The sequence below is a fragment of the Mauremys mutica genome, chromosome 1 (genome assembly GCF_020497125.1).
Source record: "Mauremys mutica isolate MM-2020 ecotype Southern chromosome 1, ASM2049712v1, whole genome shotgun sequence".
NCBI lineage: Eukaryota > Metazoa > Chordata > Testudines > Geoemydidae > Mauremys > Mauremys mutica.
Genome location: NC_059072.1, coordinates 47362227 through 47381537, shown reverse-complemented (window position 1 = coordinate 47381537; position 19311 = coordinate 47362227). Strand labels below are relative to the sequence as shown.

Here is a 19311-nt window from a genome sequence, read left to right as displayed (position 1 = left end):
AAGTGTGAGATATTAACAAAAACGAGTCTATTCAACACACTGACTCATGGTTCAATATTATATTAATGAATTCAGTATATGATTAAGGAAATACACAATACCTTGTTCAGAAAAATGCTAGCAAAAGGCAAAAATTTTTGCAATCTCTCAAAAAGGATAACTAAAGAATGAGTTGTACACGCCCAGCAAAAACTGAAAATGTATCTTTTCTTTCTGAGATTTAAAAACATCAGAGACAAGAAAATGCTAGATAAATTTGTCTCGATAATATGTGCCACAAACCTAAAATTTTCAGAGCCACATTTTGTCAAGAATTGCTATATAAAAATAAAGTAGTTTGTTCTTACTTCTCAATCTTTTCCTTATTATTATTTTTTTATCTCCTATTTGAGTCTCTCTTTTCAGGTCTCTCAGATTAGTTCTTCTATTTTAAATACTGGGTTCTTACTGGATTATTTTGTTTCTTTACAGAATTCCTCCTTTCGTCTTCTGTCAAGGGTTTTATTCTCTGTTTTAGATTTTTCAGTAGTCTTTCCTCTTTCCTTATTTCTTCTCTCCTTCATTTGATATTAATTGGTATTTCATCACTCTAGTTCTTTCCTGCAACTAGATTTCTGATCTCTTCATTACATCTCAATTCACTCAGCTTCTATCACATAGCAAGCAGTCAATTTACCTAAAGACATCCTTGATACTTAAAGATACCTTCCCTCCCCTTCAACCAATATGGAGCGCCAAAACATTGCAATCCAAAAAAAGTTCTCTCAACTTCCTCCCATAATCGTATGCCAAGGTCAGATTAAAAAGTAACCCTTTGAAGTAGAGTGGGGAGATATTTAAAGTGTGGTTCTATTCAGAGTGCAACTTGGTAATAAGTGATTCATGGAGCTCAGTGTTTGTCATCTCTGATTCAGATGAAAACAGTTCAGTTTAAAAATAAGTTTTTAAACAGTTAGATGTGTAAACTCAATATGGACCCGAAGATAAAACAGAATTTCTTTCTGGCTAACATGTCAACAACGAAGATTCTCCAAGAAGAGCTCTCTCAACAACTCAGTTGATCATGCACAAGCAAGAACAGAATTTTGTTCACTCTTCTAGAGTCGTACTGGTTCTCTATCCCTGACAAAACCAAACATTAGTAAAACTTATTTTAGTCAATAAAATTAACAGTTATGATTCTGAATACACATGGAAAGCAGATTAGCTGATTAAGAAGCATCTTTTTTATTAAAAGCAGGTTCAGATACAAAAAAAGGAACCTAACAGTTAGGGGTGTCATGCGATTAAAAAATTAATCACAATCGCATTGTTAAACAATAATAGAATACTATTTATTTAAATATTTTGGATGTTTTCAACATTTTCAAATACACTGATTTCAATTACAACGTAGAATACCAAGTCTACAGTGCTCACTTTATTTTATTACAAATATTTGCACTAAAAAAACAAAATAGTATTTTTAAATTCACCTAGTACAAAGTGTAGTGCAATCTCTTTATCATGAAAGTTGAACTTACAAATGTTGAATTATGTACAAAAAAATAACTGCATTCAAAAATAAAACAATATCAAACTTTAGAGCCCACAAGTCCATTCAGTACTACTTCAGCCAATCGCTCAGATAAATCAGTTTGGTTACAATTTGCAGGAGATAATGCTGCCTGCTTTTGTTTACAATGTCACCTGAAAGTGAGAACAGGCGTTCGCATAGCACTGTTGTAGCTGGTGTCACAAGATACCAGATGTGCTAAAGAGTCATATGTCCCTTCATGCTTCGACCATCATTCCAGACGACATGCATCCATGCTGATGACGGGTTCTGCTCAATAATGATCCAAAGCAGAGCATACCAGCACATGTTCATTTTCATCATGTGAGTCAGATGCCACCAGCAGAAGGTTGATTTTCTTTTTTGGTGGTTCGGGTTCTGTAGTTTCTGCATTGGAGTGTTGCTCTCTTAAGATTTCTGAAAGCATGCTCCACACCTTGTCCCTCTCAGATTTTGGAGAGAACTTCAGATTCTTAAACCTTAGGTCAAATTCTGTAGCTATCCTTAGAAATCTCACATTGGTACCTTTGCATTTTGTCAAATCTGCTGTGAAAGTTTTCTTAAAATGAACATGTGCTGGGTCATCATCCGAGACTGCTCTAACATGAAATATATGGCAGAATGCAGGTAAAAGAGAACAGAATACATACAATTCTCCCCCAAGGAGTTCAGTCAAAAATTAACACATTTTTTATAAACGAGCAACATCAGCATGGAAGCATGTCCTCTGGAATGGTGGCTGAAGCACGAAGGGACATACGAATCTGGCACGTAAATACCTTATAACGCCAGCTACAAAAGTTCTATGCAAACACCTGTTCTCACTTTCAGGTGACATTGTAAATAAAAAGTGGGCAGCAGTATCTCCCATAACTGTAAACAAACGTGTTTGTCTTAGTGATTGGCTGAACAAGAAGTAGGACTGAGTGGACTTATAGGCTCTAAGGTTTTACATTGTTTTGTTTTTGAATGCAGTTATGTAACAAAAAAATTCTACATTTGTAAATTACACTTTCATGATAAAGTGATTGCACTACAGTACTTGTATGAGGTGAACTGAAAAATACTATTTCTTTTGTTTATCATTTTTACATGCAAATATTTGTAATAAAATATAAAGTGAGCACTGTACATGTTGTATTCCATATTGTAATAGAAATCAATACATTTGAAAATGTAGAAAAACATCCAAAATATTTAATAAATTTCAATTAGTATTCTATTGTTTAACAGTGTGATTAATCTTTTGTAGTTAATCGCATGAGTTAACTGTGATTAATTGACAGCCCCACTAACAATACTTGGACAATTTAAGTATTATATCTACATGAACTTCTGTTTGATTGAAGAAATTTAAGAAGTTCCATTTTTACAGTCACTTTTCCAAGTAAAAAAAAATCTCAGACACTTACCATAAGAACTGAAAACTTTAAATAAAAACTTTCTGGTACCCATCTTTTGAAACAGCCAGTTGCAAGACTTGAGATGAGTATAGTTAAATATAAGTCTCTGAACCAATAATATTTCCTGGCCAAACATAACTGATTTTGGCTTTTGGGTAGCCATGATCTAACAAGCATGCCCTGAGGAGCAAATAAATTATCTTAAGGCTTCTCCAACTGGAAAGATTCTTCTCCTGGTAAGTCTTAAGGTGGAAGTATCTACTGACAGGATCTCTATTAAAACTTTTGTATTTGAGTCCATGAGAGGAAATATGGAACTTCTGATTCCACTAAAGGCTTAATTTCCATCAGGGAAGAGTTACTTGTCAGATATATTTGCTATCTGTATGTTTGGCTGTCTCTCAACTTTTCCCCCAAACTTGCAGAACGTTCTCCCCAGACTTGGTTTACCATATTACTTCACATTCTATTTTGTATTCTTCTTCAAATCCTTTCATAAGCACCATTTTACCATAACACACACAAGTAACCAGTCAATTAAGACATTTTTATTTTAAGAAATCTATCGTTTATAAGAAAAAGGCAAATTTAAGCTGTATACAATCATGACGTATCTTGGCCAACAAGTAATCCTGGTGACTGTGATCCATCTTTCCTCTTCCTTAAGCATAAAGCAGTGAGTCTTTCCTCCTAGGAGGCCAGCGTTTGAGAGAGGAAGGGAAGGAAATCTGCAAGGATTTCAATGTGCTGGCTCTGGAGGGCATTTTGGTGCCCTCTCATTTAGCTTCCTCCACTCCTGAGCTGATGAGATGAGCCACTGAAAATTGGTAAAGGCAGGATTGGAGTGGTGGCCACATGATCCTCAGTTGTTCCTCTGATCCCTGCAGGAGCTGCTTGAGGGTACCACTGTGTCAAGATCCAGTAAGAGACATCAAACAGGAGCAAGGAGTTGCTGCTAGAGAGCGACTGATGTTTAGGTGGCTCTAGAGCTCTTCAAATGCAGTCATTCCATAAATGGTCCTGCACTGGGTTGCACCCATGGTGGAGATCTTTCAAGATCATAGTTCATACTTGGTGTTATTTTGGGGAGAGAGAACAGCTGATGGCAGAAAAGATCTGCAGCCTGGAACATTATCCAAGAATCTGGAGTGGTACTGGAGACTGAAGAAAAGGTGACAAGGTTTTCTATTTCTACACAAGAAGTGACTGTTCAAGGTAATTCTTGAAAGTAAATGGAGTTTCAAATGTAACAATTGTATAGTACTGAAAGATACAGAAGATGTTACCACAACTGGGACTACACCAACAGTAGATAGTCTACAAGTCATGGGGAAGCATGACAGCATACTAGAGACATGTACACAATTAAAGCGATATTCCTTGATTCCAAAGACAAACTATGGCAAGAAAGTGGATTTAATAAATTTAAGATGTCATCTTAAACCCTCCCAAAATGCCATCAAAATGTCTTTTCATTTTACATGCACAGTGAATCAGATGCACAAGGTGGAAGGTTAGGAGGGGACAAAGGCAATGTTAAGGTGGGTTGAGAGACTTGGACTGTGCATTTTCACACTTTCTAATGTTTGCTTTTGGATTAAGTATAAATTAAGCAGGTTTTCAATGTTCGTTTTTGAAAAAAAATCTACTATATGTCAAGGCCTTTTTTCCTTTTTGAAAAACTTACAGATATAAGCTTAACTTTAGGCTAACTTAAGAGTCTTGTTTTGTCTTTTTTGGAGGGGCAGAGCACCTAGGAATATATTTTTTTATATAACAGCACCTATACACAACACCAAACTAGGTACTCCAGATGGTATTTTTGTCCATCCAGCACTACTTCTAAGTATTGATATGCTTTATAATTCAGTATCTAAGAACTGGCTTTTAAAATATGCAGTCTTGCTGTGCAAACAAAAAGGTGAGGTATCACAAACTAGTCATTAATAGAAGGAGCTTATATACTGACTTCCAGGTCAAGCTAAAAAGTAACTAGTGTATTAAAATTAGTTTCATGACAATTTCCAAAGTGCATTCCTTGATTAGGAATCCACCCCGATAAGGCTAATAACGAATACCCAGTGCATACCAGTATGTGGCAACCACTTATTCCAGTCTAAAAGGCAACACTGAACTGAAATACAGTGTGCATTTTGTACTCCTTTGCACTAGAGAGAAAGCCTTGAGACTCTTCTTGCTCCAATGCAATAAAAAGCATCATTTAGGGAATAAAAGCCTTCCCTTCCAGGAGCAGAATTAGTGATATTTGATATTTATTCTACTGGACAGCTCAGAGATTGAGATGTTTCTTATGAGTGAAAGAACCCTTCAGGGAGCATTTATATTGGACACTTATCATAGTTCATCATCCACAAAAAAGACAGATAGTATGGTCTTCATACAACTCATCTTTGCTATTTCCAGAGCTGGAACGCTTCCTGGTATATTTTGTGGTCAATTGATATAATAATAGTATTCACCACTGGATCATGCTTTTCTTTTATACAGCTTATACAGGGAGAAGACGCTTTAACAAGATGAGAATTGCTTTTAGCTCCAAAACATTTGTGAAGTCTAGCTTCTTTAGGTTTCCATGGACTTGCATGGTCAGATCATCAAGACTAAGGGCTCAAGTTAAGGGGAAAAAGGAGGGGAAGGCATACCTGCTCCTGACCCGCCATCTTGTGCTCCAAAATCTAAGATTTTTTTTTAAAAAAAGAGTCTGACTAAAAAAAGTCAAAATATAAGCCAAATGTAACCAATGAAGTGATGTCTGCCTGAATTTGCAGAGAGTCTGAAACAGTAGTTTTGAGAGAGGCATAAACTGTTCCTGTTCATCTCACTTAGGTGTTAACTCAGATGCCCAAAGATAGTTAATGCTGGCATTACATTATTTCACTGCTGATCAAAGCATATAAGAAAAAGGAGGATTATATTATGAAGGTCTTTTATATAATCTGCTGAGGGTGACATCTCATTTTGGCACCACAAATGGGTGGCACTATGAGATTAACAAAGCCCAGCAGAGCATCCAAACCCTAGTTAGGTGGAGCCAAGTCACAGGTGTCCAGTGATGATATTTTGCCCATCAGCACAATCCTCTGCGAATGGCATCTAAAAGTAATCAGAGCTTAGTTTGTGTGCAAAGCATAGAAGAGTACTACTACCTTTTAAAACCCTTATTCAGCTGCCATCAAACATTAACCTAAACCAGTGATGCTCAGATGGCTCTTTAATGTATCTCCTGCAGATCTTTGCAGCACGATATTAGAATACTGTGTGATTTAATTATTAACCAATCTAAGTTATTAACCAATCAGGATACTTTTACTATGTTATTAACCAATTGTAGAATACTTGGCCAGTCATTCTGCTGAATTAGATAGACAGACAGACACTTGTAAATGCTTGTCTTCAGCAACACCTTTGAGAGCAACCACCACTTATGAGCAACATTTCCCCTGAGAACACTTTCCCCACCATTAATTGTCCACTCAGTAACAGCAACATAGCCACAGCATAAGAGCAGAAGAGGCACAACTGGAAGGTTTCCTCCTCCCTTCCTCAGTGTCTGGCTTGCAGGCAGGGGTGTGTGTGTGTGCTATTTTGCAGTAAGGAGTATCAGGGACACACCCATGCATTGAGCTGTCCTCTCCCTCTTGGTTACAGGTGGCGGGGTGTTTTTGCAGTGGAGGTCGGGGACCCCCTTCCCAGGATACTGACCAGTCCCCCCCTCCCCTCCACTGTCCGTGCTAGGAGGACCCCCACCCTCCACATTGCAGGCTGTGCATGGTGCCCTCCCCACACATCCATCCCTCACCAAGGTGGGGCATGAAAGCTGCCAGTGGGAGCATCTTCAGCCTGTCCCTGGCAGCTGGGCTCACTAAGCCATTTTGCTGGCTGTGGGCTCCCCTGCCAAACCCAAGGTTCTCCTGCCCCATTCTCCCAAACCTTGGGGTTCCCCCATCCTGGAACATGGATGCCCCACCCCTTCCAAATCACTCTTCATATGCCACAGCCTACCTAACCTCCTCCACCTCTCCATGAGCCATCTGTCATCAATGTCCTCCACCATAGACCAAACTGGTATTGCTGTCATCCCCCTCATCTATCTGCCCCAGGGTTCTCTGGGGCTGAACTGTTGGTCTGACTGGGGTAATAGGTTCTGTTTCCTTTGCTGTCCCCTCATCTCTCCCCTGCTGGAGGGGGTGCTCTCCCACCTGCTGCAGGAGAACCTGGCTCTGAAGGCTGGGCTGACATGGTGGCAATCCCAGGGCCAAGGGGAATGTGCTGCACCTGCAACCAGTGAACCTGCAACCAGTGCAACACCAACGAACCTCAGCCATTTGCCCACACCAGTACCCCTGGGGGGCAGAGGCCAGAGGCACTTTGCTTATGGTAAGAGGAGGGGACATGGAGCTTTGGCGTGATTGGGCAGGGAGGGGAAGGAGTGAGGTCACGGCTTTTGCCACTGGCTCTGCAAGGGAAGGGATACTGGGCAGCAATGGGTGCACTGCCTTTGGTGTACTATTTTACAGTATTAGAAAAAGCAGGCTGTCTTTGGTCAGACAACACTCCCCAGAACAGCACCAGGCGCTTAGGAGCAACATAGCAAAGGGCACCAATATGTTGCTACTAATGGGCATCTACAGAGTGTGTGTGTGAGGAGAGAGTAAATGAACCAATGAATTCACACAGAGTCTCTTACGGGTCTCTTTTGGGTAATTGATCAACCAGTCATTAAGGCATAGGCGCAGACTCTGTGGGTGCTCCGGGCCTGGATCACCCACCGGGAAAAATTAGCAGGTGCTCTGCACTCAGCAGCAGCCAAGCTCCACCCTCCTCGCCACCTCCTCCCTCCACCCAAGCGCACCACCTCCCTGCTCCTCCCATTCCCTCCCAGCGCTTCCCACCCCCGCTCCGCCGCCTAACAGCTGTTTGGTGGCGCTTAATACTCTCCAGGAGGGAGGGGGAGTGGTGGGGACACGGCCCGCTCAGGCGAGGAGGCAGAGAAGAGGCAGGGCAGGGGCGGGGACTTGGAGGAATGGGAGTGGGGCCAGGGGTCGAGCCCCCATCAGGCAGAGGGGAAGTCAGCGCCTATGCATTAAGGTATGGGTAGACCTAAATGCCTTGCTACCTCGGGAAGGCAGCTACCACCACCATGCACTTTGTGAAAAACCAGGCTGAAGACAGACAGGCCGAAGAGAAAAGCAGTAAATTGGTAGTGGGTTTGGTTTACAATAAACCTGAGAAATCTTCTGTGGCCATGGAAGAGAGAAATGTGAAAGTAGACGTCTTTTAAGTCGAGGGCGGTATACCAGTCCTCTGGATCCAATGAGGAAATGATGGAGGCCAGAGAGACCATGCGGAACCTCAGTTTCTTAAGCTATCCGTTGAGAACATGAAGCTCCAGAATGGGCCAAAGGCCCCTCCCTTGGTCTTTGAGATTAGGAAATATTGGAGTAAAAACCAATTCCCTCTCAAGTCTTGAGGAACCTTTTCTACAGCACCCATCCATAGGAGGGTCGGCACCTTCTGGGCGAGGAGTTGCTCGTGAGAAGGGTCCCTGAAGAGGGACATGGACGGGAGATAGGAGGGAGGGGTGGACGAAAACTGAAAGGTATAGCCAACCGTCACTGTATTTAGCACCCAGCGATCCGATATTATGCAGGACCACACTGGGATGAAGTGGGCCAGACAGTCCAAAAATAAAAGGGAGGCAGGATCTGAGGTGGGAACTGGTATAGTGCCCTCAGGTACACCTTCAAAAGGCTTGCTTGGGCCCACTGTAGTACCTATGTGACCGCAGCTGGGAGGCTGAGGTGGAAGGAAGCAGTTGACGATGCTTGTAACCTCTCCCTTTCCTTTTATAAGGTTTCTGTCTCAGACCTGGAGCTGACAAGTGTGATAGCTGTTGGGACCTGAAGTGCTTCCTCTAAGCCAGTGTTTCCCAAACTTGGGACGCCGCTTGCGTAGGGAAAGCCCCTGGCGGGCTGGGTCGGTTTGTTTACCTGCCGGGGCAGGTCTGGCCGACTGCGGCTCCCACTAGCTGTGGTTTGCTGCTTCAGGCCAATGGGAGCTGCTGGAAGCGGCGCGGACCAAGAGATGTACTGGCCGCCACTTCCTGCAACTCCAATTGGCCTGGAGCAGTGAATCGCGGTCAGTGGGAGCTGCGATCAGCCGGACCTGCAGCCATGGCAGGTAAACAAACTGGCCCGGCCCACCAGGGGCTTTCCCTACACAAGCAGCGTCCCAAGTTTGGGAAACACTGCTCTAAGCCGACAGAGCATAGTGGCCCAGGGCCCTTGAGTCCTTCGGGCCATGAAGTCTTGTGTCTGTCTGCTTTGAGAATAATGAGGAGCTTTCAAAAGGGAGGTCCTGAATAGACTGCTGGACCTCATGAGGAAGTCATAGAATCATAGAATATCAGGGTTGGAAGGGATCACAGGAGGTCATCTAGTCCAACCCCCTGCTCAAAGCGGGACCAATCCCCAACTAAATCATCCCAGCCAGGGCTTTGTCAAGCCTGACCTTAAAAACATCTAAGGAAGGAGATTCCACCACCTCTCTAGGTAACCCATTCCAGTGCTTCACCACCCTCCTAGTGAAAAAGTTTTTCTTAATATCCAACCTAAACTTCCCCCACTGCAACTTGAGACTATTACTCCTTGTTCTGTCATCTGGTACCACTGAGAACAGTCTAGATCCATCCTCTTTGGAACCCCCTTTCAGGTAGTTGAAAGCAACTATCAAATCCCCCCTTTCTTCTCTTCTGCAGACTAAATAATCCCAGTTTCCTCAGCCTCTCTTAAATTGTGTGCTCCAGCCCCCTATTCATTTTTGTTGCCCTTCGCTGGACTCTCCAATTTTTCCACATCCTTCTTGTAGTGTGGGGCCCAAAACTGGACACAGTACTCCAGATGAGGCCTCACCAATGCCGAAAAGAGGGGAATGATCACATCCCTTGATCTGCTGGCAATGCTCCTACTTATACAGCCCAAAATGCCGTTAGCCTTCTTGGCAACAAGGACACACTGTTGACTCACATCCAGCTTCTCGTCCACTGTAACCCCTAGGTCCTTTTCTGCAGAACTGCTGCCTAGCCATTCGGTCCCTAGTCTGTAGTAGTGCATGGGATTCTTCCGTCCTAAGTGCAGGACTCTGCACTTGTCCTTGTTGAACCTCATTGGATTTCTTTTGGCCCAATCCTCTAATTTGTCTAGGTCCTTCTGTACCCTATCCCTACCTTCCAGAGTATCTACTACTCCTCCCAGATTAGTGTCATCTGCAAACTTGCTGAGGGTGCAATCCACGCCATCGTCTAGATCATTAGTGAAGATACTGAACAAAACTGGCCCCAGGACTGACCCTTGGGGCACTCTGCTTGATACCAGCTGCCAACTAGACATGGAGTCATTGATCACTACCCATTGAGCCCAATTATCTAGCCAGCTTTCTATCCACCTTATAGTCCATTCATCCAGCCCATATTTCTTTACCTTGCTAGCTAGAATAGGTTGTTGAATAAGTCTTGAGGACTGAAGCCAAGAGCTTTGCCTCATGGTGACAGCACAGGCCATCGTCCTGGCTGCTGTCGGCTGCATCCAGTGCCGCCTGGAGTGAGGTCCTGGCCATATTCTGACCCTCATCCAAAAGGGCAGAAAATTCCTTCCTTACGTCCTGAGACAGAGCGTCTTTGAACTTGGCTAAGGCATCCCACAGACTTAGTTGTATCTCCCCAGTACGGCTTGCTAGTTTGAGAGAGTCCAAAAACCACTGAGAAGAAGCCTTGCCAAAGCAAGAGAGGTTGTTCCAGCAACCGTCATAGGCAATAAGGAGGAACTGAGAAAGTGTGTGGCCAGGGGCGCGTGCCTTATACCAGCGCATGAGCATGTGGCACCAGAGGGCGCTAGAGCTAGCCCGATGGATACCACTGAGGGAAAAATCTCCGGCAATGATGCACGTGGCGTGTACACACCTATTGTGGAATGGACATGAGCAAGCACTTGAACTTCCTCATCATCATCCCTTGGTATGGGTAGGGCACTCGTTGATTTAGGCAGAGACTCCCTTGAAACTGGGGAAATGTCCAGAGATCAAGAAATCCTCAGCACTGATGTTGCTGAATAAAGGAGATTCAGGTGTCTTTGCTACTGCCAGATCCTGAGAGAATCGAACGCTTGCATTTTGAAACAGTGGTTGATACTGAGGAGGCTGCCTGGGCAGAAGTAACTGAGGGAAAGGCAGCTTATGGTATCGAATGTTTTGTGTGCTCCAATAAGTGACCACTAGGTGTTGGTCTGGTCTTTTGCAGTGCCAAGCAAGAGGCCTGGTAGACTGTTTTTGTACCAGTTTAGAAGAACTGGTCTTCTTCTCCCTGCCACTCTGATCTCCAGATGGTACCGATCTTCCAGAGCTGGAATCCTTAGAGTCCTTGGACTTTCTGGTGCTCACAGTACCTGAGGAACCTACAGCCTTGTGAGTACCAAGCTGGAGACTGGTAGGTGTCAAAGTGGTTGTCTGAAGCGGAGACTGCCTCTTTAAGGTAGATTCTCTACTTCGAGGGCTTGAAGCCACTTCCTAGAGTCTTTTTGTGAGGATTCCAGAAATTTCCTCTTCAATGCTCAAGGGGAGTGCTGAACTGAGGAGGTTGAGGCAATTAACTTGCTCAGAGACTGTTGTACGAGGTGTGTCCCCTGGCCAGAGTCAGAAGCTGGTCCAAGCAAGACAAAGCTTAAGTTCCCAGTTCTTTCTAACTTTAGATTTTAAAGTTAGGAATAAATTACATTTTTGGGCAACATGTGACTCCCTAAGGCAACAGATACACCAGGAGGGCCTGTCATTCATCAGGATTGCCTCTGGCATGAATGCCAACACTTAAAACCAGGTGTGCCTCCCAGCGTTTAAGTTCCCCCGAGGGGAGAAAAAAAAAAACACATGAAAGGACAACGGTCCTTACACTAAAAACTATATACATATATATGTGTGTGCGTGCACGCGTACAAGTTAACACTAACTAGTAGATAAGAGAAAAATACAGTTGAGGTCAGCTCTACTTGGACACTGCTGAGGCGGTTGAGAAGGAACAGAGGGTGGTTTGCCTGCTTAGCTCTATATAGCTACATTGCAGAACACAAGGCTGCATGGGGTGAATGCATGGCTGAACTGGCTCTGCTACCTAAAATCTCCAATGTGAGACACACGGGATGCATGTGCACCTAGAATGGAGCATCCATAGGGACACTACTCAAAGAACACAAATTAGTGACTACCAGTGAAAAGTTTGGTCTGACATCAAATAGGAACTCTGTGGCAGAGGCAGGGATAGAATCCAGTTCTTCAAGGCAGCATTCATCTACCCTTAATCTTGAAACTGTTCTGTTCCTGCATACTCCTGCCTCATTCACTACATACCTTCCAACTTCTACAACAAATGAGGCAAAGGCCTTATAGACACAGACTCTTCCAATACAAAACCTTGATTCATGCTGACAGCAGATCCTCCTTGTGCACTGAATGACGGTGGGGTCCAGTGGAAAAAAATATGATATGATCTTGCAATGATCATACATACAAAGGGGCCAAACTGCAACCTTAATTCTGGCATTTCCTAATATGAGTGCTTGACATTAACAACATTCTTTTAAAGTTGTAATGTTGTCCATGTTATTTTATTAAAAAATGTAGTTTTTCTTTACTAAATGCAGATGCCTATGAGAAAGAGTAATATAAGAACATAAGAACGGCCATACCGGGTCAGACCAAAGGTCCATCTAGCCCAGTATCTGTCTACCGACAGTGGCCAATGCCAGGTGCCCCAGAGGGAGTGAACCTAACAGGCAATGATCACGTGATCTCTCTCCTGCCATCCATCTCCATCCTCTGACGAACAGAGGCTAGGGACACCATTCTTACCCATCCTGGCTAATAGCCATTTATGGACTTAGCCACCATGAATTTATCCAGTTCCCTTTTAAACATTGTTATAGTCCTAGCCTTCACAACCTCCTCAGGTAAGGAGTTCCACAAGTTGACTGTGCGCTGCGTGAAGAAGAACTTCCTTTTATTTGTTTTAAACCTGCTGCCTATTAATTTCATTTGGTGACCCCTAATTCTTGTATTATGGGAATAAGTAAATAACTTTTCCTTATCCACTTTCTCAACATCACTCATGATTTTATATACCTCTATCATGTCCCCCCTTAGTCTTCTCTTTTCCAAGCTGAAGAGTCCTAGCCTCTTTAATCTTTCCTCGTATGGGACCCTCTCTAAACCCCTAATCATTTTAGTTGCCCTTATCTGAACCTTTTCTAGTGCTAGAATATCTTTTTTGAGGTGAGGAGACCACATCTGTACACAGTATTCGAGATGTGGGCGTACCATGGATTTATATAAGGGCAATAATATATTCTCAGTCTTATTCTCTATCCCCTTTTTAATGATTCCTAACATCCTGTTTGCTTTTTTGACCGCCTCTGCACACTGCGTGGACATCTTCAGAGAACTATCCACGATGACGCCAAGATCTTTTTCCTGACTCATTGTAGCTAAATTAGCTCCCATCATGTTGTATGTATAGTTGGGGTTATTTTTTCCAATGTGCATTACTTTACATTTATCCACATTAAATTTCATTTGCCATTTTGTTGCCCAATCACTTAGTTTTGTGAGATCTTTTTGAAGTTCTTCACAGTCTGCTTTGGTCTTAACTATCTTGAGCAGTTTAGTATCATCTGCAAACTTTGCCACCTCACTGTTTACTCCTTTCTCCAGATCATTTATGATTTATAATTTTCTTTATCCTCAATATATATTGCTGTGTAAAAGAATTTAAATAGTTGCATATACTCAATTAACTGATGAGATTTTTTTCATGAATCACAATGGTCAATATTGTTGCATGACAAAGCCAGCATGCCTACTGCCCAAAACAACCCAAGTGAACAATAACACATAGAAATAGTGTAACAGCATATGTAAGACAACAGAGAAAAAGCAACATTATCAGCAATGTTGTTATAGCCATGTTGGTCACAGGATATTAGAGAGACAAGGAGGGTGAGGTAATATCTTATTGGAGCTCTTCTTCGGGTCAGCTCTGTGTAGCTGGAAAGCTTGTCTCCTTAACCAACAGAAGTTGCTCCAATAAAAGATATTACGTCACCCACCTTGTGTCTCTATTTTCAGCAATATCACATCACTGAGACACCAAGACAGAAAAAAAATACTATAATGTCTCAAGTAATGGTGATGGTGTAAGGAATGGCAGAGATGGCCCATACCTCTAATTCTTTTGTTATCTCCCCAATCTTAGGAGAAAATCATGCAGGTGAGATAGAGAAAGAGCCTGGTAGTTTCCTCACTTCAAGAGTGCTCCTATTAGGGCAAGGAGGTTCCCAAAACCTGATCCTTCCCCATGCCTGCTCCTTGAGTTTTACACATGTGGTCTTTAACGATATCTCCATTAACAATTTAAGACTAACAAATGAAATATTTTACCGGCAAACAACACTGGGATTGGCATTCCTTGACAGAAGTAGTTCCACGGTCTTCAAAATCTGCTCCTCTGAAGCACGTGCAGTACATGCAGCCATCAATACAGTATATTGATCTGAATTGAAAATTACAATTGGAGGATTGTGATGTCAACAAATAATGTACTCCATGTAACAATCTGAAGCAGAGGATTTTTAATATTATTACATCTTTATAATAGTTCAGACAGATTCTCAAGTTTGATAAAATCAAGTATTTGATCTTTGGAAACGATTAAAAGATTTGGAATCTTCAGCTCAGTGAAGGTAAATGAAGCCATTAAGACAGATGAAATTACCCAGGAAGAGGAAGGAGAAGCCACTGAGGAAGACAGTGAGATAGCAATTGAAGAGTAGGAAAAACCCAAGACCAAGCTTAAAAAAAAAAAAAATAAATAATCGGACATATTAAATGGTCTTATTTTCAAAGAACTGAACACTTTAGGACATATAAGTGAATTTAAGTATAAGGAAAGTAACAGCTGTCTTCTATAGAACAGTGGTTCTCAGCCACAGGTATGTGTATTCCTGGGGGTACAGAGGTCTTCCAGGGGTTACATCAACTCATCTAGATACTTGCCTAGTTTTACAACAGGCTACATAAAAAGCACTAGTGAAGTTAGTACAAACAAAAATTTCATACAGACAAAATGAGAAAGTAAGCATTTTTCAGTAATAATGTGTTGTGACACTTCTATATTTTTATGTCTCATTTTGTAAGTACCGGTAAGTAGTTTTTAAGTGAGGTGAAACTTAAGTTTTACACAAGAGAAATCTGACTCCTGAAAAGGGATATAGTAGTCTGAAAAGGTTGAGAACCACTGTTATAGAAAGTATTTGAAAAGAATGAATTTCGAAACAAAGTTACTACACAAAATGAAGTTTCCCATAAGTCATTTTTCAACTTCCATGAGCAGAAAGATAACAGTTGATTAATATATTGATTTTAGTAATGCACATGATACACTGGCTGACAAAATCTTATTCAAAGCATATATAAATTGGATACCAACACTGACACAAAGCTGGCAGAAGGACTTTAAACAAAGGACAATGATAAACCAATCAACTTGGGGATGGGGATATCTACAGATATTGGAGAGATTGTTAAATAAATACCCAAAACTATTCAAAAGCTAAAAACTGAATTTTATTAACATGCTGATTCTAAATTTAGTTATGTATCTGGGGAAAATATTCTGAAATACAAATATTAAAAAGGAAGGAGAAGCCTGGCGAGCAATAATGCTGAAAGGGAGCTTGGAGTGATGGTTGGTATAAAATTAGGTTAAGTGTCAGTGCAATGTGACTGCAAAAAAAGGCCAAAACACTTTTGTGCCTCAAACACAGCTATCGTGTCAGATCAAAGAATATATCAGTTTTAGGTGCCACTACACATGGAATACTACATTTAGTTCTAGGTACCTCATTACCTGAAAGATAGAGTAACTGAAAGATTTCAGAAGATTGCAATATGATTATTAGGAGTAGGGGCAAGGGACTGACTTGTGAAGAATATAAGTAGGGCCCTACCAAATTCACAGCCATGAAAAACATGTCATGGACCATGAAATCTGGTCTTTTATGTGCTTTTACCCTATATTATACAGATTTCATGGTGGAGACCACATTTATCAAATTGGGGGTCCTGACCCAAAAGGGAGTTGCAGGGGGAGTCACAGTTATTTTAGGAGGGGCTGCGGTATTGCCACCCTTACTTCTGTGTTGCTGCCTTCAGAGCTGGGTGGCCGGAGAGTGGCGGCTGCTGACTGAGGGCCCAGCTCTGCAGGCAGCAACACAGAAGTAAGGGTGGCAATACCATACTATGCCATCCTTACTTCTGTGCAGCTGCTGGCAGCAGCTCTGCGTTCAGAGCTGGACTCCTGGCCAGCTACCACCGCTCTCCAACTACCTAGCTCTGAAGGCAGCACCGCCGCCAGCAGCAGCGCAGAAGTAAGGGTAGCAGTACCACAATCCCCCTACAATAACCTTGCAATCCCCCCACAACTCCTTTTACAACACTGTGAAATTTCAGATTTAAATAGCTGAAATCATGAAATTATTTTTAAAATCTTATCACCATGAAATTGACCAAAATGGGACGTGAATTTGGTAGGGCCACAAATATAAGAAAGCATCCCAACTTACTAAAGAAAAACTGTGACAGGGAAGACAATTATTGATGCAAAGAGCTTAAAACGTGGGTTTCACTCCTTTAGCATAATGCCAGAAATCATTTTCAGAGTTCTGCATTTTTCATGTAAAAAACTTATAAAAGCAAAAGTGAGACAATGGGTAAATATGATTTCATACCAAGGGTAGTCTACATGTAGTCTAGAGATATCATGCATAATACCCTCAATTTACATACCACTCCCCACTGACATCAATGACAGGTTTGCACTAAGATGAAAGATAAAATAAGGCCTTTATGAACTTAGATATAATAAATGTATTCAGTACTTGTCTGTCACATTCAGCATTACTCAGTGGGAAAATGATTATTTATATTACCATTGCATCAGAAGCCTTAGTCACAGAAAATATGCTTACTTCAGGATCTCTGCCATTTGATTCTCTTCCCCATCCTCTTCGGTCTCATATCTAGCTCCCTTCTTCCCGATGCATATCCGTATTCCCACATACACACCCCTTGGGTACCATTGTAATATTACAAAGATCAGAGATAAGAGCAAATTTTTATATTTAGTACCATCGTTAGCTTTTATACTTAACCAATTAATGAATAGAAGTTGTGGAAGTTTTTTTTGAGCATTCTACAAGCTCAAAAAGATTTACATTCAGTTCAGAATTGGATTGTTACCTTTGAAACCACTAGGGCTATAATCTATATGATAAGATTCCAAGAAAGTCACTCCTTGTGTCAATCGCCTAAAATATCTGCTGATTTAACATGAAGTGATGGATGATTGAGAGCTATTGTTGGTCAAAGTATCACCAGATTCTACCATCACTGGGGCCTGGTCTACACTACGCGTTTAAACCAATTTTAGGAGCGTTAAACCGATTTAACGCCGCACTTGTCCACACTAAGAGGCCCTTTATATCGATATAAAGGGCTCTTTAAACTGGTTTCTGTACTCCTCCCCAACGAGAGGAGTAGCGCTAATATCGGTATTACCATATCGGATTAGGATTAGTGTGGCCGCAAATCGAAGGTATTGGCCTCCGGGTGGTATCCCACAGTGCACCACTGTGACCGCTCTGGACAGCAATCTGAACACGGATGCAGTGGCCAGGTAGACAGAAAAAGCCCCGCGAACTTTTGAATATCATTTCCTGTTTGTCCAGCGTGGAGCTCCGATCAGCATGGGTGGCGATGCAGTCCCAAATCCAAAAAGAGCTCCAGCATGGACCGTATGGATGTGATCGCTGTATGGGCAGACAAATCTGTTCTATCAGAGCTCCGTTACAGAAGACGAAATTCCAAAGCATTTTAAAAAAATCTCCAGACAGAGGCCACAGCAGGGACTCAGCACACTGCTGCGTGACAAGCATAAGGATAAGCCAAAGAATCAAATGGATGCTCATGGAGGGAGGGGGGGACTGAGGACTCAAGCTATCCCACAGTTCCTGCAGTCTCTGAAAAGCATTTGCATTCTTGGACGAGCTCCCAATGCCTGTAGGGTCAAACAAATTGTCCGGGGTGGTTCAGGGCATAGCTCATCAATTTATCCCCACCCCCCCACCCCCAGAAGGAAAAGGGAAAAAAGTCGTCTCTTGACTCTTTTAAATGTCACCCTATGTGTACTGAATGCTGCTGGTAGACGCGATGCTGTGGCAGTGAACTGTAGCTTCCTCGCTCCCCCTCCTTGGTGGCTGATGGTACAATATGGCTGATATCCATCAGCAGCAGCAGCCTTGTGGCAGATGGTACAGTACAGAAGAACTGGTATCCGTCCTCATCATCAGCCCATGAGTGCGACTGCTTCCCAGTAGATGGTACAGAATGGCTGGCAACCGTCTTCATCATAGCAACAGGGGGTTGAGCTCCATCAGCCCCCACCCTTCATGTGTAAAAAAAAAGATTCTGTTCTGCCCGGACTATCATAACAGCGGGATGCTGGGCTCCTCTCCCCCACACTGCTTAATGTCCTGTCTGGACTATCATAGCAGCTGGAGGCTGCCTTCCCCTCATTTTATCTCACTAACAAGTCACTGTTTCTTATTCCTGCATTCTTTATTACTTCATTACACAAATGGGGGGACACTGCAACGGTAGCCCAGGAAGGCTGGGGGAGGAGGGAAGCAACAGGTGGGGTTGTTGCAGTGGCACCCCCTGTGAATAGCATGCAGCTCATCCTTTCTGCAGGATCTGACACGGAGCGGCTGTGCTCTCTGGTTCTCTAGTACACTTGCCCCAAACTCTAGGCAGGACTGATTCTATTTTTAGATACCATAAAGGAGACATTGACATAGGGAGTCATTCCCATTTTTGTTTTTTGCACCCCCGGCTGACCTCAACCAGGGGTACCCATGACAGCAGCAGACAGTACAGTACAGAAGGACTGGTAACCGTCATCTCATTGCCAATTTACAATGGCACCAGACGGTACAGAACGGCTGATAACCATCTCTGCTATCATGCAAAAGCAAATGAATGCTGCTGTGTAGCGCTGCTGAATCACCTCTGTCAGCGGCATCTAGTACACATACGGTGACAGTGACGAGGCAAAACAGGCTCCATGGTTGCCATGCTATGGCATCTGCCAGGGCAATCCAGGGAAAAAGGGCACGAAATGATTGTCTGCCGTTGCTTTCCCAGAGGAAGGAGAGACTGACGACATTTACCCAGAAC

General features: G+C 42.7%; 1 protein-coding gene across 2 annotated transcripts in view; it reads right to left on the bottom strand.

The window, feature by feature from the left end:
* The window catches only part of ASZ1 (ankyrin repeat, SAM and basic leucine zipper domain containing 1), a 101271-nt gene that overhangs the window by 65483 nt on the left and 16477 nt on the right, over nucleotides 1-19311 (bottom strand). The window contains exon 4 of one of the 2 annotated variants that reach the window (XM_045006607.1): nucleotides 14458-14569. The exons of the other annotated variant lie outside the window; for it this stretch is intronic. Coding sequence (XP_044862542.1) covers nucleotides 14458-14569 — 112 coding nt within the window. The remainder of the gene's footprint in view (nucleotides 1-14457; nucleotides 14570-19311) is intronic. 2 annotated transcript variants of the gene reach the window in all.